The sequence below is a fragment of the Cricetulus griseus genome (genome assembly GCF_003668045.3).
Source record: "Cricetulus griseus strain 17A/GY chromosome 1 unlocalized genomic scaffold, alternate assembly CriGri-PICRH-1.0 chr1_0, whole genome shotgun sequence".
In the NCBI taxonomy this organism is placed as follows: Eukaryota; Metazoa; Chordata; class Mammalia; order Rodentia; family Cricetidae; genus Cricetulus; species Cricetulus griseus.
The window spans coordinates 232,828,153-232,852,524 of NW_023276806.1; the positions used below are offsets into that span (position 1 = coordinate 232,828,153).

The following is a 24,372-nucleotide window of genomic DNA, read 5'->3' on the forward strand; positions in this document are numbered from 1 at the left end:
CCAGGGGCCCTTCAGCCACTCTCCGAGGGCAGGTGTGCTGCAGGCACTCTGTGTCCTTAACCGAGACCCCACCCTAAGTCACCCACAAGCGGTGGGCGGGTGGCGGGTGGGTGGCAGGACTGGTCTCAGGACTAGGTGACAGTCTTTTTTTCAGCCACTTGTGTAGAGTCTCACAGCGCCTTCTGAGCATGCCACTGTTGTCTGTCTTCCTTTAGACAGGGTGCAGCTTCTCACCCCGTGTTGTCTGGTTCTTCAGAGCCCCATGTGATGTGCTTGGTGGGTGTTTGTGTTTTTACCTCTTCGGGTGTTTGTTTGTTTTCTGTCTTCTCTTTGAATGCTGTTTTTTGTTTGTTTGTTTGTTTGTTTTTTAGGCTCTTCCTCTTTCTTTTTGGACTCAGACAACAAATACGTTAGATCCTTGGTTATGGCCACAAAACCTCTTGAAGCTCTGTCCACCCCCCCCTCCCCATAACCCATTTTCTCTCTGTTGTTCAGACCAAATATTTTCTGAGCTTTGAGTAATTTCCATCTCCCTGTCTTCAAGATTACTGTTCTTCCTCTCCTCTGTTATCTTTATGTTGTTGAACCCTTTCAGTGAGCTAACAAAAAAGGTTTCCTTCCATCATTGGAATAAATTCCAGCGTTCCATATGGTTGACAAGGTTCTGCGGGGTTGAAGTCCTGCTTCCTTCTTTGTTACACTGCCCTTGTTGCTCTCGGGGTAGTTCTCCCTGCCATCCATCCACCCAGCAATCCATTTCCTCATCTACCCAACCACTCATCCATCATCCCTCCCTCCCTCCCTCCCTCCCTCCCTCCATCCCTACACCCATCCATCCACCCTTTCACCAGGTTTGGGTCCCTCCCACTTCAGGACATTGGCCTTTCCTGTTTCCTCTGCCAGAAACACACTTCCCTCAAGTCATCACTGTCTCCCTCTGTCCCTTTATTTAGGTCTGTTCAAATGTCACCTCTTCAAAGAGAGGCTGTAGCCTGGGGTGTAGCACAATGGTGAAGTGTCTCCCTAGCATTTACAAGGTCCTGGGCCACACCCCCAGCACCACAAGCTCTAAGATGGCTTCCCACTCACACTTTCCTTTTAGCCAACATTCTTTTCTTTTCTTTTTTTTTAAGATTTTTATTTATTTATTATGTATACAACATTCTGCTTCCATGTATATCTGCACACCAGAAGAGGGCACCAGATCTCATTACAGATGGTTGTGAGCCACCATGTGGTTGCTGGGAATTGAACTCAGGACCTCTGGAAGAGCAGCCGGTGCTCTCAACCTCTGAGCCATCTCTCCAGCCCCCATTATTTTCTTGATAACCCAGACTAAACTTTAAATTACATTATTTATTGTGTAGGTACCCTTTTAGCATGAATTGTTCTTGAGTTTATGGATGGTGTCTGGCTAGTTATCTATTGTGTGCCCCACCCCTGCCCCCAAGGGAGTACTGCATACAGTAGGTGTTCAGGAAATATTTGGTGAACATATTCAAAGCATTAGCCTGGGATTTTTTTTTTTTTCCTAAGACAGTGTTTCTCTGTGTAGCCCTGGATGTCCTGGAACTCACTTTGTAGGCCAGGCTGACCTCAAACTCAGAGACCTGCCTGCCTCTGCCTCCCGAGTGCTGGGATTAAAGGCGTGCGCCATCACGGCGTGGCTTCTAGCCTGGGATTCATCCAGATGCAGCTTGGCGTTGGTGCCAGCTTCATCTTCCAGCTGTGTATTGGATGGGGGGGGAGGGTCGTCTCACCCATGAAGTCCCAGGCTCCTGTGAAATAGAGATTCTGATGTATGATGCCTGGGGTGGACAGAGTCCTGTGTGTCTTGATGGGTAATGCGATGATGACTGCTCTGTCTCTCTCTCTCCCTTTCTCTGCACGCACGAGCACGCACATGTGTGTCTGTGTGTGTGAATGTGTGTGTGTCTGTGTGTGTGTGTGTGTGTGTGTCTGTGTGTGCATGTGTGTGTGTGTGTGCATGTGTGTTTCTCTGTGTGTTTGTCTGTTTGCATGTGTGTGCATGTGTGTGTGTGTCTGTGTCTGTGTGTGTCTGTGTGTGCATGTGCATGTGTGTGCATGTGTGTGTCTGTGTGTGTGTCTGTGTGTGTGTGTGTCTGTGTGTGCATGTGTGTGTGTGTGCATGTGTGTGTCTCTGTGTGTGTGTCTGTGTGCATGTGTGTGCATGTGTGCATGTGTGTGTGTCTGTGTGTGCATGTGTGTGTGTCTGTGTGTGTGTATGTGCATGTGTGTGTGTCTGTATGTGTGTATGTGTGTGTGTGTGTGAGAGAGAGAGAGAGAGAGAAAACCTTCACACCTGCTTAGAAACGTGTTCTCCCACTGACCTTCACCCCCAGCCTTGGTCCTGTGTTTCGTTTCATGCAGTGGAGCCTTAGCTGCTCAGAGACTCAGTTTCCACACCTAAGAACCCTGTGCCTGCTGCCTGGAATCAGCAGTTGCTCGGTCGGCGTCCAGCGCCCTCCTCTGGGCCTGTGGGGCTCTGGATGCTGCTCCTGTCACTTCATTTCCCAGTGCCCAGTCTTCAGCCTCCTACATAGACCCTGGTGGAGCTTTGTCTGTTGTATTCCTGCAGAGCTGCTCAGGGGTTGAGGAGGACTCTGGCATTTTGACAGTCAAGGGAACATTATGCAAATTATATGCAAAGCAGCAGCTAATGAGCCCTGATTGCATTGGCGGTGGTGCTGGGGAGCGCGTGGATTACTATGCCAGGATGGGGGCAGGGGCAGTGAGTGTTTTGGGGGCCTGGGCAAAAAGACACAGCAGGGGTGATGGAAATGGATCTAACGGGAGGGCATGAGGGCAGCTGCCCTGTGGCCTAGGCTGACACTGTTCTTGTCTGTGCTGTCCTGATGAAGGGGTAGGGACAAGTTTTAAGGTCAATCATGGGAGAACTGGATTGACAAGTGACTGGGGCCTTCCCAGCAGTGGCCGGGGCCAGTTGGGCTCATGGTAGGGGTGGCATGGGTAGGGTGCCCTCTGTGGAGAGGGAGTGACAGGAGGGGTCTGCTGCTGGTATCCGAGTGTGGGAAGGCAGGACTCGGGGTTGCCAGGCAGCAGATGGTCTGGGTCAGGCTCACCAGGAGGGGACAGCAGCTATCTTCCATGTTCCTGGTTGGAGCCTCTTTGGAAGAAACCTGATCTTGACTTGGGTGGGCAGAGGGGCTCTGCAGCACCTGGGAACCCAGTCCCTCCCATCCCCCAGCGGTGGCCCTCTCCAGAGAGCCTGTGTTCTGGAGCAAAATACCCTCTAGTCCTGAGAACAACCGATAGGGGACTTATTCCAGGCTACATGTTACCTCGAAGGTCATTCTCAGGCCCTGTGCCAACACTTGACTGACTGACCAACCCTTCAGATAGTGGGTGTCTCCGTTTTGCCTTTGATCTAAGGACAAGAACAGAACTTGGCTATGACCCTTACAGATTTTGGGTGACTGTTACTGTGATGCAATTGCAAAGATTATGAAGGTGGTCGGGCAGAGGGTTCAAATCCCAACCCAACCCTTTCTTGACGTTATCACCTTGGGAATCTCAGCGCCTGCTTCCTAATGGGCCCTGTGACCTTCTGGTACCTGGTGGGGCAGACTGAGCCCTCTGCGTCACAGGGGACTTGCTGCCTTGTGTCATCTCCAGCGGTGTAGAACTTCCTGCAGTCTGTGTCAGGCAGCAGTGTTTGGTTGAGACTTGTGTGATGAATGTGGTGGATGAGGCTGTCATTGTCATTGAGAACCAGGGCCTGGCGATGCACACCTGTGATCCCCGCCCTCAGGAGGGTGGAAAGCTGAAGACCGGCCTGGGCTAAGGAGCGAGGGCAAAGTCAGACTGGGCAACTTATCGAGACCCTGCCCCAAAATGAAAAGTAAAAAGCCTTGTTGGGGGTGCAGGTGAGAGATGACTCAGCAGAGAAAGGTGTTTGCAGCCAACTCTGGTCACGTGAGTTTCAACCCCAGAACCCATAGGTGGAAGGAGAGAACTGTCTCCCTGCAAGCTGTCCTCTGAGCTCCAGAAGTTCCCCATGGCATAGGGTGGGCTTGTGCACATACATGCACGGAAGAAAAGTGAAGGTGGGACTGGCGAGATGGTTCAGCAAAACATTCATACGCAAGGCTGGAGAGATGACTCAGAAGTTAAGGGCACTGGCTGCCCTTCCAGAGGTCCTGAGTTCAATTCCCAGCAATACATGGTGGCTCACACCATCCCTTATGAGATCTGATGCCCTCTGCTGGACATCAGAGATACATTCAGGCAGAATACTGTGTGCGTAATAAATAAATAAATCTTAAAAAAATTTATACACATAAATAAAAATAAATCTAAAACATTAAAAATGTCAAAAAGGTTTTGTTTTTGTTTTTATTCAGACAAGGTTTTTCACTATAAAACTAACTTTGGTATCCTGGAATTTACTGTGTAGATCAGGCCAGCCTTGAACTCAGAGCTCTGCCTGCCTCTGCCTTCTCGGTGCTGGAATGAAAGTTGTGCACCACCACACCCAGGATACACACGCACACGAGCACACACACACACACACACACACACACACACACACACACACACACACACACACACAGAGTCTCAATATCCTGTGTCCTTTATAAATAACTTTATTGTCTTTATAAAACTCATCATAAAGCCAAGCTCCACGGACCCCGTGTTGCTCCTTTTGAAATCACCTTTCCCCAGTAACTTCATCCTAACCATCACTGCTGGGGTGACTTTAATGCCATTCTTGTCCTCTTCCACTTGGGAAACTTGACTTACTCCCTATTCTCCTATTGAAGCACTCAGACAAATACTGAGTGCAAGGAAGATTGTTGGTCTTCCAGTTAAGGGACACATGCCAATCCAAATTGGACCCTTTATCTCTCTATCTGTGGAAGATATACCCCAGCTCTAGGGGACCCAATGCCTCCAGTCTCTGCAGGCACCGGCACAAATAAAATAAATCATCAAGCTGGGCGGTGGTGGAGCACACCTTTAATTCCAGCACTTGGGACGCAGAGGCAGGCAGATGGATCTCTGAATTTGAGGTCAGCCTGGTCTACAGAGTTAGTGCCAGGACAGCCAGGGTAACACAGAGAAACCCTATCTTTAAAAACTAAAAACCAAACCAAAAAATACCCCTCACCCAAAAAAACCTGGGGGCTGAGCGGTGGTGGTGCACACCTTCAGTCCCAGCACCTGGAAGGCAGAGGCAGGAGGATGTCTGTGAGTTCGAGGGCAGCCTGGTCTACAGAGTGAGTTCCAGGACAGGCTCCAAAGCTACACAGAGAAACCCTGTCTCGAAAAACAACAACAAAAAACAAAATCTGGGGGTCCTGGAGATGGCTCAGCCAGTAAAATGCTTGCCTCAAACGCTTGAGGACCTTGGGCTGGAGAGATGGCTCAGCAGTTAGGAGCACTGACCGCTCTTCCAGAGGTCATAAGTTCACTTCCCAGCAACCACATGGTGGCTCACAACCATCTGTAATGAAATCTGGAGCCCTCTTCTGGCCTGCAGGGATACATGCAGGCAGAACCCTGTACACATAATAAATAAATTAAAATTAAAATAAAAAAAAGCTTGAGGACCTGAGCTCAAATCCCCAGTACCCACATAAAAACCAGTGCCTCAGCGGTGTATGCCTATAACCCCAACACTGACCCCCAGGGCTCCATGGCCAGCCAAGTCCTGCCCAGCTGGTGAGTTCTAGGCTCAGTGGAGGACCTGTCTCAAATCTCCTGAGGATTGTCCCCAGGCCTGCACACACACCTGCGTTTAAGAAAATTATCCCTACTTTTAATAAGGCTGCGTGGCGGCGCCCACCCCCCTTGACCCAGCGCTCCAGAGGCAGAGTCAGGAAAGTGTCTGTGAGTCTGCAGCGAGGCCCAGGCCAGCTAGGACAACGGTGAGACAGACCATCTGGAGCATAAACACGTGTGTCTGTATAATGGGTCTGAACTCTGATAGCACTGGATGTGTGTGTGGGGGGCTGCTTCACACTCAACCTGGCGGGACTTGGGGTGGGGAGGGTGGGGGTTCTGGTCACTGGACCGGGATGATCAAGCTCGCTCGGTGAGCGAGCATGGCTCGAAGAGCGAAGGCTGGAGCGGGAGGGCCGCGCGCCCTGCAGGGGAGGCTGGCGGCCGAGGGGGGAGCGACAAGGGGGGGCTGGCGTGTGCCGGGTCACCGCAGCGGCGTGGTGCAGAAAGAGGGCGTCCCCTGCCGTCCACCCAGGAAGGACATCTGTGCGCAGCTTTACCCGGTTGCCATAGAAACGAGCAGCGGGCGGTGGGTGGCTGGGGAAGGAGGCGGGTCGGGAAGGGGGAGGCCGGCGCGTGGGGGCGGGGAGCTGGCTCCCGCAGTTCGGGCGCTGTCGCCTCCCGAGCCAGAGCGCGCCGGAGGGGACCCCGAGGACGGAGCCCCGAGCCCGGCGCCCGGCGCCCGCCCCGCCTGCCACCGCGGGGCAGTGAGAGCCCACCTGTCCCCAGCTTGGTGCCCAGCGGGGCTCAGGTAGGCGATGGGGATCTGGAGGAGCCTGCGTGGAGAGCGGGACCCAGCGCCCCACCTTCCTGCTGGCCGCACCTGGTAGCGAGCGTGCAGGTCCGAGGGGCTCCAGGCGCCAGGGGTCTGCTGTCCGCACCGCGCTGGGACTGTGTCCTGTCTGTCTGTCGCGTTGTCACCCCTCCTCTGTACCTCCTTCCCCGTCTGCACCACAGGTGTGACTCGGTGGAGCTGCCCCACTCCCCCGAGGCAGTGGGCTCAGGGCGGTTAACCACGGTGCTGCTGCGCTCCCCTAGGCGAATGCCAGACAGGGAGGGGGGACAGGCAGGGAGAGGGGTGCGCTTGGCTCTCACCCCTGCTCTCAGGGCCATCTCTGGCCATCTCTGGCCATCCATTTGTCATAAACCTCCGTCTAGACACCAGGACCTCGGGGTCACTCCAGGGTGGTCTTGTACTTTGGGCTCTGAGCCAGTCTCGCCCCCTCGTGTCCCTTTTGCCGTGGGATGACCCTGCAGCTCTCAGAGGGCTCCCGACGCAACCCCCAGCCAGCCAGGGATCTCCGTGGTGTGCCTGTGGCCTTGCTCCCCCTGTCCCTCTGCAGTGGTGTTCCCGGGGACCTGCTCACTGCTACTGGGGAGCAGGGACGACACTGCGGAGAAGCTGCCGCTGTTGCTCCAGAGGAGGAGGAGGCTGGGGAGGAGCTGAGCAGGGGTAGCAAGAAACCCAACCTCAAGAGTGGGCCAGGGCGCTGCGTCTGTGCCCAGCGCCCCTTGGCCGTTTGACTGAGCTCTTTGCTTGTTCCTGCACGGAGTGTGGGCCTCCCTCCTTCTCCTGGGCACTCAGAGGCCTGGCTGCATGGCGGGGTGCTGCTGTAGGTTATGGGGGTGCTGATTTCTGCAAATGTCAAGCACACGGCCTGGGAGTGTGGGCACAGATTCAGGCCCTGAAGGCAGCGGTGGGCTGACGGGAATGGGGGCAGGGGGTGCAAATCTCCCTCACTGAGGCCTTGAGCGGGTATGTATGAATGCCCTGCCCTCTGCTGCCAGGCCCACTGGCCTCAGGTCCCCCAGCAGGGCTTAGTGACATCTGAAGACTGAGCCTTTTAGCCAGCATCTGCCCATAGCCTGGCCTCTACTTCCCCTCCCTGCCTTGCCCGTCCCATCCCCCACCCCGGTTCTCGACAGGGTTCAGTTTTTGCATGACGTTTGCTGCATGCTCCATTGCCACCAGACTCAGGAAGGGGTCCCCTGGAGTGTATTGCTCACCCCCAGTTATCTGCAGCCAAACCACCTGCTTGGAAATCAGGCTGAGACCCCACTTTCCCCAGGAACTTCTCCCCGCACAACAGAGATCCCAAGGGAAGCCCTGGCAACTCAAAGGCGGGGAGCTGAGAGAGGCCTGGACTCCATCCAGTCCATGTGTAGGTTAGCTAGCTGCCCAGCCCCCAACTCCAAAGTCACCCCTCCACCCCTCCACTCCTCTCAGCAATTCCCCAACCACTAGACTTCTCCTGGCTCCAGAGTCACAGTGTTTCCACACCACACCCACCCTTCTCTCTCCCTGCCTGTGACCCCTCTCCACGGTGCCCTGCCCTCCAGCTGTGAGCTATGAGGCTCAGTTCTTGCCCCACTGTGCGCCTTCTAGGAGAACCTTAATGATAAAAGCCAGACCACACCCTACCTCTCCTCAGCCCTCTTAGTGACTCCTGTCACTAGGAGAAACTTCAGGTCTCCTGACCTGGAAGACCCAAGTCATCTGCATCTTCTCCCTGGGCCCCTCCCCTCCCCTCCCCCTACTCAGTCTGCTGCAACCCAGAAGTGGGAGGGCCGTGTCCTTACCTGGGCAGTAGTCCGAGGGCCCAGGCTGCGATGGTGACGATGGTGTGACTCCCCTGAGAGGCTGGGATGTGGAGAGAGCAGGCTGCTGCAGCTGCCCCTACCATACTCCATCTCCTCCAAAGAGAGCTAATTCTCCCTTCTGTCACCCGGTCTATACTGTGGGAAAAACCCAATGTGTCCCTATCAGGAGTGTTACCCACACCCATGTAGCCAGCGGCCCTGCCTCCACTCAGGGTGGTCATGGATGCCTGGGCTCAGGACAGACATACTGGACAGACTGGTGCCTTGAGAGGGCACTAGCATTTGATTACTGGCTAAAGGGATGAATCCAGAGCAGAAGTCAGGAGGCTGTGCTCATTGAAGGCCCCCCCACAATTTGCCTTGAGACAAAGATTGGGAGGTAGTGTCCCTGGGAACCTAAGACTAAAGGGGATGCTAAAACCCCTTGGATCCCTATGCCCTGCAGGCTTGGAGCTAAGGCCTGGGGTGAAGGCCGAGCCTCACTCCTGCTGCACGGTTCTGGGGCCTGGGGCCTGGCCTTTCTTTACTGTCACCGTCTAACTGGAATGTGTGCACTGTAAGGTGACTGGGACATCCTGTGCCTTTTCATCCAACAACAGCTCACCCAGGGAAGTGCTATTGGTTTTTTTGTTTTGTTTTGTTTTGTTTTGTTTTTCGAGACAGGGTTTCTCTGTGACTTTGGAGGCTGTCCTGGAACTAGCTCTTGTAGACCAGGCTGGTCTTGAACTCACAAGAATCCACCTGCCTCTGCCTCCCAAGTGCTGGGATTAAAGGCATGCGCCACCACCGCCCGGCCAGGGAAGCACTATTGATCTGTGGGGCTGGACATGCTGGCTTCTTCACCAGGCTGGGAATAGGTGGGGTGGGAGGAGGTGCTCAGCTTGCTGTGAGTGGCAGCTGGGATGAAGGTAAGGCCGCCCTCTGAGGATCTGCTCTCTAACCCCTTCGCTGGCACAGCTCACCAAGCTTCTGGCCGCTCAGTCAGTGCCCACTGGGTCCTGGGTGTCCCTGGTGTCCTGCAGCACAGGTGAAACTAGAAACAGGTTCTGCCTCCTGTCTCCTTAAAGGACCAGTGTCTGTGACTGTCATTTCTAAACGGTCCCTTGGGAACCTCCAGGCAGATGAAATGTGGTCACACATGTTTGCTTGTTTTATTGGAGACGGGGTCTCGTGTAGGTCAAGCTGGTTGGTATTAGCTATATAGGAGGATGCTTTTCTCCAGCCTGTCCCACTGAGTGCTGGGATAGCAGGGTGTGCCACCTGCCCAGGGCCTGACTTCTAGACCCCAAGAGAAGGTAAGAGGAAGCCAGACCTGGGCCTGATTTCCCACCAGGACTCTGGGGTCCTAGATGAAGTTCAGAAGGATCTCTGGGTGCTCGATAACTCAGTAGTCTTGGCCATAGAGCAAGGCCTGCATCTGCCCACCGTGTTGATGGCCCATAGTGCTGTTGGCTCACTGTGTTGGTCACCTACCATGTTGGTGGCCGGCTGCATTCTCTGTCTACCCCAGGATAGACAGCCCTCCCCCAGCTTCTCAAATGAGGAAACAGGCACAGGTAGTAACCACCAAGCTGAGAAATGACACGGCTGAGATTTGAAGTCAGTCTTCAGTCCTATATGGCTCATTGGCAACACACTGCAAAGCTGGGGTGGTGTCCTGAACCCACACTGAAGGAGGGGAGTGAGGAGAGGGTGGGTTAGCAGACTTGAAGGAGCATGAACCAGAGGAGGCTTGTGGACTGGCAGGGGCGGGGCAGGGGGGACACAGCACCTCACCCCTAAGCCCATTTTTTCTTACTGCATTGGTGTCTCAACAGAGGCTTGTCTGCCCTGCCCATCTCTAAGGGAGGAGAGTGCTGGGAACCACTGGTAGAACCTGAGGCAGCTCTGGCTGACCAGGAGGTCTGGAGAGACAGTGCAGTGCTGGGCTGGACACCTGGGAGCAGGGACAGAGGAGGACAGCCAGCCCAGAGTCTCCTGCCTGCCTGCTGTGTGAACTTTGCCTACTGCTTCACCTGAGTGCGCGCACACACACACACACACACACACACACACACACACACACACACACACACACGCAACACACACGCACACACACACACACACACCATGCCCTCTGGCCTCATCCCTGTATCCCTCTGGCTTTCTCCTCACTTCCTGGGAGGCGGGACTCCGACAGGACCAGAATGGTGGTGTGAACTGTATATGTAGCCAGATTGGACTCAGTTCCACCATGTATCACCTCAGTGGCCCTGGATGTGCCGTCTTAGCTGCCTGGTGCCTCAGTTTCCCCACTTTTTCTTTTTTTTCTTTACTTCTTTTTTTGTTGTTATTGGTTTTTGTTTGTTTGTTTTTCGAGACAGGGTTTCTCTGTGCAGCTTTGGAGGTTGTCCTGGAACTCGCTCTGTGGACCAGGCTGGCTACAAACTAATAGAAGATCCACCTGCCTCTGTCTCCCGAGTGCTGGGATTAAAGGCATGCGCCACCAACGCCCGGCTCAGTTTCCCCACTTTTAAATGTAGATGGTATACGTATAAAGCATGTAGACCAGGTCATAGCACATGGTGGACACTCAGTCAGTCTGAGCTGCTGATAGCCAAGACTGGCATCAACATCACTTTTACAGCCGTGGCTGGGACTGCAGCTCAGCTGAAAGTGGTTGCCAGCTTGCAGATGTCCTGCTAAGTATAGACTGGACATGGTGGCCCAGAGATCCTAGCACTGGGGAGGCAGAGGCAGGAGCATCAGAAATGCAAGGTTATCTGCTGTGTAGTGAGTGTGAGGCTGCCCGGGCTACATAAGAACTGTCAACAACAACGGTAAGCGATAGAATAAAGAAAACGGACTTGGAGCAGGACTCTGGACTCCCAACCCTAGGTGCCCTTTCCCTTCAGGGGCTGCTAGTGAGGGTTCCCAAGAGACACAGACTAGCAGCCGAAGGAGATGTGGGAGAAGGGGGTTTTCTGAGAGGCAGACAGAGGGGAAAGTGGGGAGCAGCCGGTGCGGCTGAGGGAGCAGGGGTTCCCATGGTGCTGGGCAGGAGAGCAGCCAGCCATACCCCCTTTCTTCGGCTCCCCACCCCCTGCTGGCTGTAGGTGCCGGTGTACACTGGGGGGAAGGCTCCCTTTCCTGTGCTCATCCCCCCATAAGACACTCTCTACCAGAGCCCCCCTCATCTGTGCCCAGGGACGCACAGACCGCATGCTGTGTCTCCCTTCAGTCCAGCCAAGTGGCCATCTAACCCTAGAGTCTCCTGCCTGCTTGGTCCTTGCTCCACCCCCACCCCAGCTGCTGCTTAATGAGTATAGAGCACACAGGGCAGACAGCACTGGCTGTTGCTGTGACCCTCATGGCCTGAAGTGGTGCTAGCTGGTCACCTTGGAATGACTGTTCCCATGCCTCAGACAGACTCTTCACAGTGACGTCCTGAGCCTGTGGGTTTTCTTCTCCTTGTGGCTTGGTGGTTACCGCCTGTTGATATCAATGATGAAAGGCTACAGGGAGACTGGGTGTGGTGGCCTTTAGCCTAGCCTAGGAACCTGCTGGGTGTGTCCCAGGAAGTGCCAGATGCTGCCCACACCCTCTTCCTGACCCCTGACAGAAGCAGCCCTGTCATTAAGAAGAACGTGGCATTTTGTAGGAGGGGACCCGCCTCCTGCCCCTGTGTGTGTGTGTGTGTGTGTGTGTGTGTGTGTAGCTGGGGGCTCATTTGACAGACCTCTTCCACCATCTTACCTGTTGTGGGTACAACCCGGAGAGACTGGGGTGCGGAGTGCCTAGAGTCTGCCGTGGGCTGGGTTTGCTAATTCATCTCATTCTTTTTTTTTTTTAATTAAGACTTTTATTTTTAATCATGTGTATTGTGTATATCTGTGCCTGGATTTGCAGGTGGTTGTGAGCCACCTGACATGGGTGCTGGGAACCAAACTCAGGTCCCCTGGAAGAGCAGCAAGCATTCCTAACCACTGAGTCATCTCTCCAGTCTCTCATCTAATTCTGAAGCCAAGTCACTTTCCAGCAAGGCCCAGAGGGGCCACATGAACTGCCCAGCATCACTGAGCAGTTTGGTACTGGACCTTTCTCGTGCCACATGCTACCTCAACTGGGAGCCCTGGAGAGTCCTGCAAGCCATGCTGCCTGAGGCCTGTGCCCTGTTAGCCTGACTCTCCAGGCCATAGCCACACTGTCCCCGCTGCTGTGCTCGGAGGGACACACTGGGGGAAGAAGGGTTTATTGACTTACACACTCCAATCACAGTCTGTCCTTGAAGGAAGTCAGGTAGGAGCAGATGCCAGAAACTCAGAGGGAAGCTGCTTACTGGCTTGCTCAGCCTGCTTTCTCACTGGGCCCAGGATCACCTGCCCAGGGTGGCACCACCCACAGTGGGCTGGGCCCTCCCACATCGACTGTAAATGAAGAAAATGCCTCCACAGAAAAGACTTTTTAAAGTCATGCACATTATTTAAAAGAACTATTGGTGTTTTGTTTTTGTTTTTGTTTTTGTTTTTTGTTTTTGTTTTTTTTTTTTCGAGACAGGGTTTCTCTGTGGCTTTGGAGGCTGTCCTGGAACTAGCTCTTGTAGACCAGGCTGGTCTCAAACTCAGAGATCCGCCTGCCTCTGCCTCCTGAGTGCTGGGATTAAAGGCATGCGCCACCAACGCCCGGCTAAGAACTGTTGTTTTACTCACAAGCAGCAGCACAGAAGCTTGGTGGATCCAGTGTGAGAAACCTGTTCCACCCCACTCGTGGTCACATGCTTCCCTGACGCTGACCACCGCTCCCATTTTGCTTCGTGGTCTTCCCAAAATAGTCCCATATATATATATATATATACAGGTTTTTCCCAGCAAGGCTGCTCTGCATGGCGTACACTTGGCGGTGTGGCTTGGGATGGGTGCAGGCTGCAAGTCTGCACTGTAATTTACTTAGCCAGTGTCCTGGGGACGTGGATTTGGGTCACCCCCAGCCTTTTGTGTTGACCCAGCCTGTGCAGCTGTGCTTGGCTTGCATGCTGAAGGTGAATTCCTAGAGGTGTTGTGGGGGAGGATTCCATCCTGTGGGTCCCTCTGCTGTGTCCCTCGGTCCTCGCCACTGTGGCCGAGAGTCTTGTAGCAATTCAGACCTTCAGTCTCAGGTGGCACAAGAGGGCCATACTGGGTCATTACAGGAATGGAGCACAGGCCCCAAAACAGGAGAGACTGCGGTTGGGGGAGGGGCTTTCTTGACCAAGGATCCTCATGTGTTGCTGCCACTTGCCCTGAGTCTGTGGGATATGGTTGGATGCTCTCTCTGGCGAGGGGGGGGGGAGCTGAGGCTTGCAGAGCCCTCCCTCACCCAGAGACCTCACTGGTTGGGGTTCAATCCCATCGCTGCATCACATAGACAAGGAAGTGCCCCAGTCGCTGTGGCTGCCTCTTTGAAGGCTAGGCCCTCTGTGGCTGTTTCCTGCTTATTGAGCCATTCTCAACTGGGTGACAGTGAGGCCCAGTAGGGAGGGGTGTGCCCCCTGGCCCCTGGGGCAGAGCGTGGCCTAGATTGGACAACTGTGATGCCTGATGACAGATCCAGGGCAGACACAGTGCTGGGATGTTGTATAGATCACAGTGTGACCCCAGGGCCAGAGAGCCAGCCACATGCTCAGCCATGAGGCTGTTGAGGCAGGGCTGGACAGTCACAAGAAGATGGAGAGGGCTCAACTGGAAAAATCGGGGGAGCCCTTAGCTCAGGGGAGAAAGGTCTCCTGACAGCTCCCAGGGAACTACATGGCAGAAGCTGGGGCTCTAGGGGACAAGACCAGAGGGGCTGTGTCGGGGACAGGGGAATCCAGGACTGTCTTTGGATCTAGTGTCCGGATCCAGCTGGGTCAGGGTAGGTGTTTCTGGGGAGACAGGGGTTCCGGCTTGGAAACCACCTGGAGCCCGCTGATATGTGGAGAAGGTATGTATAAGCTGCCTGGGAGGGCTTCCTTAGGGAGATGCCTCTGAGGAGAGGCAGTCGGCAGAATCCCGGGAGGCAGGAGCAGCAGCTGTGCAGACAGCTTGGGGTTATCCTCAGGATGGTAAACCCTTCCCGGAAGCCCCCATCCCACCTTGAGGCTCACTCACCACCTCTCCGTGTGAGTCAGGGACACAGGCCTGGAGTAGGTCATGGACCAGTCCCTCATCTCTGCTGGTCTCTCCCTCGCAGCTTGTGAGCAGCCGAACCTGCAGACCGCAGATCCACACCTGCGCAGCTTCCTCCCTCTGGCTGCACCATGTCTGGCTCCTACGATGAGGCCTCGGACGAGGTCACAGACAGCTTCTGGGAGGTGAGTGGAGGTCTGTGCTCCCGCTGTCCCCCAACTCAACCCGTGACCTCAGCCATGCACCCCACCTCCTGGGGCCTCTTCAGAATCCCCAGTGTCCAATAGGCAGCTGAGGCCTTGAAAGTGGGGTGAGATTGGTCAGTGTCCTGCAGCAGCTTCCCAGAAGCTACCCAGAACGAGGCTGTCATAGTTCACACTCTGGGGCCAGCCCCCTCCCCCAGAGTGGACCATTGCCCGCCCTTCGTATCTCATAGCCCACCTAGCTGCTCCCACTGTACCCTCTGCGTGGTGGGCAGGGGATGGACTTTTGAACCAGAGAGTTGGGTGAGCCCAGGGACCCCACAACCCCATAGAGACATAAGCGAGACTACAAGCCAGCATTTCAGGGGCTTCTGAGAGTATTTGAGACCTGGAGGGGAAAAAAAAATTGCTTTTGGCTTTGGAAACTGAAAAGGAAACTGGCAGGCCTAGATTAATAAGTGCTTAATGAGATGTCCACAAAACGTAATATTGTGTCAAGAAACCGTAGCTCCGCTGAAGCTTATATGACTCGTATATAGATTTAGCTCACAAGAACAAAATGAATAATTCATTCTAGCCCAAGTACAAATTATATAAAAACCCCTTCTTTTTGTGGTAGTGACGAGGCTTTGGAGGAGGAGGGTAGGTGGAGATCGTGGGGTCTGACGTGGAGTTCTGGGAGTCCCCAAGGTGGAGGGCGGGACCAGGCCGGAGACGGCGCGCCCCCTGCAGGCCAGGGTCAGGATCACAGGGGCTGCCCGGTCATTTGCTGCTCTGCCGCCAGGTGGGGAACTACAAGCGGACGGTGAAACGCATTGACGACGGCCACCGCCTCTGCAACGACCTCATGAGCTGCGTGCAGGAGCGCGCCAAGATCGAGAAAGCCTATGCGCAGCAGCTCACCGACTGGGCCAAGCGCTGGCGCCAGCTGATCGAGAAAGGTGCCCACCCCGGGCTCTAGCGGGTCCCCCAGGGAGGGCCCCCGGTGCACCAGCATCCAGCCACAGGGCTTTTCACAACCTGGGACCCTTCCTTCTCCTGTTTTGTACAACTCTGGAGTGAACACACACACACACACACACACACACACACACACACACACACACACAACCACTTTTTATTTTAAAAGAAGATTCCAGAAAAGTCATTTATAGTGCAGAGAGCCCTGGATACCCCTCAGCCAGTTTCTCCAACTAACAACATTTCACTGTAACTTTCTGTGTAATTTTGAGACAGAATCTTAGTAGCCCAGGCTGGTCCCCAACCCTCAATGTGGCTGAGAATGACTCTGAAGTCCGGATCTTTGTGCCTCCCCCTCTCTACATCAAAGATTATAGGTGTAGACGGCCACGCCTAGCTTCTCTCTCCCTCTCTCTCTTCCCCCTTCCCTCCCTCACCCCTCTTTCATTTCTTTGGGACAGCATTTTACTCTGTAGCCCTGGCACCTAGAATTCACTCTGGAGACCAGGCCGGCACAGAGATCCACTGCCTCTGCCTCCCGAGTCCCGGGTTTAAATTGTGAACGGCCATAACTGGCAGTGGCTTCTGCTTCTTCCTCCTCCTCTTCCTTGTCTTTTCTTTTTCTTGGTTTTGCTGTGTAGCCCAAGCTAGCTTTGGGATCTGCCAGACAAGTTTTCCCTCTGTTATTATTATTTTTATTTGTTTTTTCGAGACAGGGTTTCTCTGTGTAGCTTTGGAGCCTATCCTAGAACTCACTCTGGAGACCAGGCTGGCCTCGAACTCACAGAGCTGCGCCTGCCTCTGCCTCCCGAGTGCTGGGACTAAAGGCGTGCGCCACCAGCGCCTGGCCTTTTCCTCCATTAATGAATACCCACATTTTTTTCTGAACTATTTGAGGGAAATTAGAGCTGTCACCCTTACCCTCGTTCCCAAACTCTCCACATATCTGAGAACACAGGTGCATAAGCCACCATCATTCATCTGTCATAATCGGGGACTTTAAAACAGCTCATAAATAAGCCGAGCAGTGGTGGCGCACGCCTTTAATCCCAGCACTTGGGAGGCAGAGGCAGGCGGATCTCTGCGAGTTCGAGGCCAGCCTGGTCTACAGAGCGAGTCCCAGGACAGCCAGGGCTGTTTGTTACACAGATGGGTAGAAGTTTGGGGATGGTGGAGGAAGGTGTTTCTGTTGCCATTGGAAGAGAGGGGAAGCATCAGAGAGAGGGCTGTAGGCATTGTGTGACTCCCTGACATGTCCCCCAGGCCCACAGTATGGCAGCCTGGAGCGTGCCTGGGGTGCCATGATGACTGAGGCAGAAAAGGTGAGCGAGCTACACCAGGAGGTGAAGAACAGCCTGCTGACTGAGGACCTGGAGAAGGTGAAGAACTGGCAGAAGGACGCCTACCACAAGCAGATCATGGGGGGCTTCAAGGAGACCAAGGAGGCGGAGGACGGCTTCCGGAAAGCCCAGAAGCCCTGGGCCAAGAAGATGAAGGAGGTGCCTCAGATGGACGGGGCAGGGGGCCCACAGGGAACAGCAGCATCTTGCAGAAAGCACTGTCCACATGGGGTCCCTGGTGCCTGGCACACAGCCGGCCAGCTCGACAGCAGCACCCACAGATGAGGTCATGGGCTGAAGTCTCGGAGCCGGAGCCAGCAGTCCCTTGCCTCTTACCAGGACAGCTCCACGGGGGGTGGGGGGTAATGTGGAGTTGACAGGCAGATGTTGGTGATGGGTGACCACATGCATCATGTATGCCCACCCTGGCCTTCTCCCCACAGCTGGAGGCGGCCAAGAAGGCCTATCATCTGGCTTGCAAAGAAGAGAAGTTGGCCATGACTCGGGAGGTGAACAGTAAGACAGAGCAGTCGGTCACCCCCGAGCAGCAGAAGAAACTTCTGGACAAGGTGGACAAGTGCAGGCAGGACGTGCAAAAGGTACCTGGGGGGAGATGGCAGGGGTCCCCAGGGTGGTAGCTGGGAGCTGCAGGCCTGTTAAGGCCTCACCCCGACCTCCACCCCGGTACCCACAGACTCAGGAGAAGTATGAGAAAGTGTTGGAAGATGTGGGCAAAACCACGCCGCAGTACATGGAGGGCATGGAGCAGGTGTTCGAGCAGTGCCAGCAATTTGAGGAGAAGCGACTGGTCTTCCTTAAGGAGGTCTTGCTGGATATCAAACGGCACCTCAACCTAGCGGAGAACAGCAGGTACCCGGGCATGGCCCGCTGCACTGCGAGACTGGAGTGCAGGCACCCCAGGCATGGTGGGGGGCAGAGGGAGAGTCTGCAAATGCGCTGCTGCAGGGGTGAGCCAGCTCTCACTAGTTACCCTGGAAACACAAACTTGGGTGGCAGTACCTGGCCATGGTGAGGCCGCCGCCGGGGGTGAGAGTGCTGGAGCTGGAGGCAAGACCTGAGCTCCCTTCCCAGAATTCACATCAGGGAGCTCACAACTGCCTGTAACTGCAGCATCAGAGGTTCTGTCACCCTCCAGCCTCTGGGGACACTCGCTGTCACACGCACAGACACACAAGCATAAAATGAAATTCAAGAATAAATAAGTCTTGGGTTTGAGAGGTGGCTCAGCTGGAGCACTGGCTGCTTTTACAGAGGGCCAGAGTTGGATTCCTGGCACCCACACCTGGTGGCTCAGTTTTGACCCCCCCAAAGCTACAAACACATATGGTACCCACAGAAATAAAAATAAATCTGAAAAAAAAAAGAATCTTGCTTAACGCCTTTAACCTCAACTCTTGGGAAGCAGTGGCAAGCAGATCTCTGAGTTCAAAGCCAGTCAAGGCTACATACAGAGACTCCACCTCAAAACCAAACAAGTTGCAGAAAAAAAATAAATAATTGTTTAAAAAAGCACTGGGCAGTAGTAGCATACCTCTTTAATCCCAACACTCGAGATGGAGGCAGACAGATGTCTGTGAGTTCCAGGCCAGCCCAGTCTACCAGAGTGAGTTCCAGGACAGCAAGGGCTCCAAAGAGAAACAAACAGAAACCAAAAAAAAAAAAAAAAAAAAAAAGCAAAGCAAACAAAACAAACAAACAAAAAAAACCTCAACAAGTCAAAGGTCTGGAGACATGGCTCAGCAGTTAAAACTGCAATTCCCATCACCCGCTTAGTAGCTGGCAAACACCCCTGACTCCAGTTCCACGGAATCCAATGCTGTCTTCTGGCCTCCAAGGACATACATGGGGCAAATGTATTCAAGCAGGCAAAGCACCCACTCATGTAAAATAAATACATACAGTTTTAAAAATAAGAGTGGGGTGGGCTTCTGCTTCCTGTTTGTGGGTGCCCAGCATCCTGGCCTCTGGATGGGATGAGAAGAAAGCCTGTGCCCCCTCCTCCCGCAGCTACACCCATGTGTACCGAGAGCTGGAGCAGGCCATCCGGGGAGCTGACGCCCAGGAGGACCTCAGGTGGTTCCGCAGCACCAGCGGCCCTGGGATGCCCATGAATTGGCCTCAGTTTGAGGTGAGGATGTTTGGGTGGCAGGAAATCCTTAGGCGGTTAGGAGGGGACTGCCAGTTTAGACCCCTCTGCCTGACTTCTGTCCGCCCCCAGGAGTGGAATCCAGACCTCCCCCACACCGCTGCCAAGAAGGAGAAACAGCCTAAGAAGGCAGAGGGGGCCACACTGAGCAATGCCGCCGGGGCTGTGGAGTCCACATCCCAGGCTGGGGACCGCGGCAGGTGAGTACCTCCCATGGAGTTCCTGGGTAGGAGAGAGACCGACATCCTGGGACAGATACATTTTATCCAAGAAGACAAGAAATGACCCCAGATCATAGCTGCTATGCGTCCTCTGAAAAACAGGTGGGTGACCCTTCAAGACACCTGTTGTGGGGTCACACAGTGTTACGAGCACTTCCTTAACGTTCATTGCCCCTGCCCCTGTCCAGCCTGGCAGTGTATAAATGTGCGCATTTTAAGGGTAGGGAAGCTCGAGGCAACACGCCCAGGGTCACACCTGGCAACCACGGAAGGCTCTCCAGATCCCAGCTGGCACCGTTTGGGGACAGTGCCCCTTTCACAGGGTCCGACAGTACGGGTCCTCGGCATCACCTCCTCCCTCAGGAGCTGACATACCAACGCCCAACGTTCAAGTTGTCAGAGGGTCACTGGCCCTGACCCCCCGGGCCTCCTCCGTAGACTTGGGGCCCAAGGCCTGGCGAGGGTTGGGTGTCGCTGATACAGGGCCTCCGTTCGCACCTCAGTGTCAGCAGCTACGACCGAGGACAACCGTATGCCGCCGAGTGGTCGGATGACGAGAGCGGGAACCCCTTCGGGGGGAATGAGGCCAACGGCGGCGCCAACCCCTTCGACGACGATGCCAAGGGAGTCCGCGTGCGAGCGCTCTACGACTACGACGGCCAGGAGCAGGATGAGCTCAGCTTCAAGGCCGGTGAGGAGGGCGGGGCCGGGGCGGGGCCAGCGGGGAAGCCCGGGCTGGGATCGGGTCGTGCAAGGCTTGGGTTAGAGACGGGTGTGTCAAGGATGGGCGGGCGGGCGGGCGGGCGAGGGGCCAGGGCAGAGACCCGAATCTGCGGCCCGGGTGAGTCAGCTGGAGCACGGGGCGGAGAGGCGCCTTGGACGGTGGGGGTTCGTGCAGCAGCTTTATGCTTTGACAGTCTGTCCATCTTAACAAGGTGTCCGTGTGTCCCCTCCCTCCGCAGGAGACGAGCTCACCAAGCTGGGAGAGGAGGATGAGCAGGGCTGGTGCCGCGGGCGGCTGGACAGCGGGCAGCTGGGCCTCTATCCTGCCAACTACGTTGAGGCCATATAGCTACCCAGCCCCCCCCCCGAGTCCCACTCCCTGCCCACCGCCTCCCACCCTCCCCTCCCCCTGCCCTCGCCATAGAGTTCCAGACATATTTTCCGATCAAGCTTTTATTTTTTTAAAAGTCAAAACAGAACAAAAGAAGAAATACAAGGAGACATCAGTTGCAGCCTACCTGGAGGCCAGGGTGGTGGGGCTTAGGACGATGGCCCCAGCGTGGGCAAGGGTCTTGGGACTTAGCCCAATGTCACATCTGCGCTACAGAGTCCACCAAAGAGTCTCCTGAGCCCTGAGGGGTATCTCCTGGATCCTTCTACCCTGCCTCACTGTCCTGCCCCATCCCAGGCTGCCATCCCGGCCCCCTCACCTCTCCACCCTACCCCTGACCCCCCCCTCTACCACTACCCTCCTCTTAAAGGTTTCCTCCACACCAAGAAGGAGGCCTCCCAATCTTTAGTCTTCCACTCTGCCCTGGGGGTGCTCTTCTCCCAGCCCGGATCTTCTGGTCACCCTTCTCTGTGAAGGTTTCAGGGCTCGCTTCCCTTCCCCAGACATGAAGGCAGGTGGGCTGGAGGATGTGATGGCATCCCTCACACAGGGAGAGCAAGGGGAAGAGCCCAGCCTCCGTCCAGGCTGTGCCAACCCTCCAATGCCAGGCCCACTTTGGGAGATGCAAACCCTGTCTGGGCCTGTGGACAGGGCTCCTCCTCCTCAGAGTCACTCAGGAGCCTGCAGGGGCACCTGCCCCTCTCCTGAGGCCTTGGCACTGGGCAGAGCCCCCCTCACCTAAGCCCAGGGCAAAGCCAGCAACAGTAGCAGCCTTCTCCCATCCCCTGGGGTAGAGGCAATGGCCCCCATTCCTCTGCCTTCATGGCCATCCTGAAATGCTCCACCCCTTTCACACACACACACACCCCTCCCCGCCCCATCACTGTGTCCACATCAGCCTCTGTGAAGCCAATCTGCAGGGTTCTCAACCTCCCTTTTCTGGCTCTGTCACCTGGCCAACCTAGGAGATACAGGGGCTCAGGGGAGCAGCCAGGTCCCCTCTCACCTGGGGAGACACTCGGACTTAGGGAAGCTTCCAGCTTGGCACTGTATGGGGAAGCCTGCAGCTCAGGCTGCCATGAGAAGGGAACTCTGGGTGGTCCCCTGTCTTCCTTGTTTTCCAACGTTACCCCCTGAATGCTGGCAGCCCCCACCCCACCCCCATTTCTCTAAGCCTGAGTCTCCATTAAGGAACTCTGGAGGTGGGAGGGGACACAGGGCCCTTGTGGTTGGAAGCTGGACAGAGCTCTCTCTCCTTTGTGTGGGTGGGGTGGGTAGCAGACCCAGAGGGGGACAGTCAGAGGCTGTTTATTTGGACCTTTGGGAACAGGGACCTGAGAAATCCCATGCTCACAGCGGATGTCTGATAGGCCTCTGGGTCACAGACACCCTCTGCCTTCCGAATCAGGTGACCTTTTGGACCTCCAGGGAAAGTGTGCGACCCGATGTTCTCTAGGACCCTTTAGCTGCCTGCTGCTTCTGACATTGCTAACGTCAGGGACCCAGGCATGGGGGCTCTGATCCCTCTCTCATGAGTAGGGCTGTGGCAGGGCCTGCAGTAGGTTCGTTCTCCTTCAGGACCATGGGCATGGCACCCTATGGACAGGGCTCCTTGTCACTGCTTGCCCTAGGGGCTTCAGCTGCAGCCTAGGTTGGGTCCTGGGCCCCTCAGGACCTGAAGGAGGATTCATAACCCTTCTTTTAATATAGCTCCTCCTGCCTCCCCAGCTGGCAGGAGTCCTCCACCCCTTCCTTACCTTCATTCACACCCCAGAAAGGCTAGAAGCCGCCATATCTGCACCTTGGGGCCTGGGCTCCCCCTCTGCACCAGCGGCTTCCCAGCACCTGGGGAGGGGCTGTGGCCCTGACTGGACCCCAGGCCTGCCCCCCCCTCAGTGCACTAGCTGCCCGCTCCTGGGCAGGGACAGGAAAATCTATTCCCTATGAACAGCCACCTTCAGTGACCCCATTTGGGACCAGACTTGGTCCCTAAACTCCTCAGCACCCTGGTGCCGCAGGGTCTGCCCCCCAGAAGTCCCTGGAGCCCTGAGCCAAGCCCCACCTATCGTTATTGGTGTCAGGGCACCTCAACCTTGGGCTGGGCCATACCCATCGCCGTGTCTACACCCCTCCTGTACTCCCCGGGGGCCCCATTGATGCTGCACGGGACCCTGCAGGGCTCGGTCAGTGATGTGTTTCCTCCCCAGTTAAACCACCATCCTGCAGCCTAGTTCCAGGAGGAGCCCAGGCTGCCTTGCTGCCCGCCACCACTGCGTCTGCCGCCCTAGGCCTCCTGACTCCATTAGTTCCGACACTTGTGAAACTCCGAGAAGTGCTGTGGTCTCAGCAATGCACCTGTTTTGTACATGATTGTGTAATTTAAAGGTATATAAATACAAATATATATATATATATATATATCAGTTGTGACTGTATGGCTGTGGATAAAACCAGAATTCTGTCAACCTGGCTGGACTTGTCAACTGAGTCGTGTGCATCTTTAGTTTGGGGCTTTGTGTGGGTCCTTGGAAGGGTCTCTGTGATGAAGATGTCTGTCCTACGGGAGGTGGTCCTGTGCAGGGTTAAGTGCTGATCAGATGGGCAGTTGAGGGCCCAGTTATTATCCAAGGGAGGTCACCGAGTCTATGGCCTCAGATACAAGGTGACAGATGACAGCGCTGACCGGTGAACTCGGGTCTCTAAGGCTGGAAGTGTGGCTAGTTGGTTCTTGTCTAATATGTGAGTTTGTTTCCATGCCATGCACCGCAATCAACCAACAAATAAATAGCCAAGTTACTGGTTCAAGGGTGAACTTGGTCTTCAAACAGTTCTGGGTTTTAAAACAGAATTCTAAAAAGTCATTGCTGGGGCCTCCCATGGAGTGACACTGGGTCTTCCTGCTCTCCTGCTGCTTGCCCACTGTGAACACGTTTTGTAGGAGGCCACCTGGGAGCATCTGCTCTCCACGCCCTGCCAGGCCCATCCTGGAACTATGATGCCCACTTACAGCTCAGCTGGGTCATTTCTGAGACCCATGCTGCCCCCCTTCCCCTGCCTCAGCCCCGCCCCCCAGTCTGTGGGGATAGCAGAGGCTCTTTTGACCCTGGCAATCTGATAGGGCCTCACAAAACAACTCCTACATCAGCAAGTCCTCACCCCTCATTCCTTCCTTTCCTTTCCTAAAATTAGAGTCTCACTAGGGCCTCGGCTGCTCTAGCCGAGGATCCAGGTTCAATTCCCAGCACCCACATGACTGCTCACAACCTTCTATAACTCGGTGTGGGGTGGGGGTTTGGGGGGAGTCCTACACCCTCTTCTGACCTCTGAAGGCACTGCATGAATGTGGTGTACAGAATACATGCAGGCAAAACACCCATACACATAAGTAAATCTAAAAATAATAATAAAGAGTCATGTAGCTAAGGGTGACCTTGAACTCCTGCCTCCATGCCCAGCCCAGGAATCTTAGAGTCAAAGTGGTGGTCTCTTATTCATGTAGGCTGTTCCAGTTTGTTTGGGGGAGCCCTGAAACGAGGCGTCCAAAGAGGGGTCAGGAAACATCTTGCCCACGTGAGGTTCTAACTGGGAGGTGTCAACAGGAGGAGGAGAATCCATGGCTTGCTTCCAGCTCACCATGCCTCACTGGGTAGAAGAAGCCGCCTTCTGGAAGGATGCTCCTTGATGGAAGCTGCCCTTTGGTCTCCCATACCTCCACTAGGTGGAGCTGTTCCTGCTCACCAATCCCCCTGCCCCTCTGAGAACCCCCCAGCATGATTGAGCTTTGAGGCTGGCCCAGGCACATCTGGGACAGCCAAGCAGGTGACTTCAGGGATGCCTGAGGGGCAGGATGGGCTGGCTGGAGACAAAACCAGTTTAAC

The 24,372-nt window shown here is 55.1% G+C and overlaps 1 protein-coding gene across 1 annotated transcript in view; it reads left to right on the forward strand.

Annotated features, from left to right (window-relative positions):
• Pacsin1 (protein kinase C and casein kinase substrate in neurons 1) overlaps positions 1–22,959 on the forward strand; it is a 44,432-nt gene extending 21,473 nt beyond the window's left edge. Inside the window, exons 2-10 of the mRNA XM_027389010.2 lie at positions 14,554–14,674; positions 15,477–15,633; positions 16,916–17,151; positions 17,436–17,591; positions 17,687–17,862; positions 19,021–19,141; positions 19,232–19,359; positions 19,884–20,071; positions 20,343–22,959. Of these exons, the coding sequence (XP_027244811.1) occupies positions 14,621–14,674; positions 15,477–15,633; positions 16,916–17,151; positions 17,436–17,591; positions 17,687–17,862; positions 19,021–19,141; positions 19,232–19,359; positions 19,884–20,071; positions 20,343–20,452 (1,326 nt within the window). The 5' untranslated portion in view covers positions 14,554–14,620 and the 3' untranslated portion in view covers positions 20,453–22,959. The remainder of the gene's footprint in view (positions 1–14,553; positions 14,675–15,476; positions 15,634–16,915; positions 17,152–17,435; positions 17,592–17,686; positions 17,863–19,020; positions 19,142–19,231; positions 19,360–19,883; positions 20,072–20,342) is intronic.
• The last annotated feature ends 1,413 nt before the right edge of the window (positions 22,960–24,372 follow it).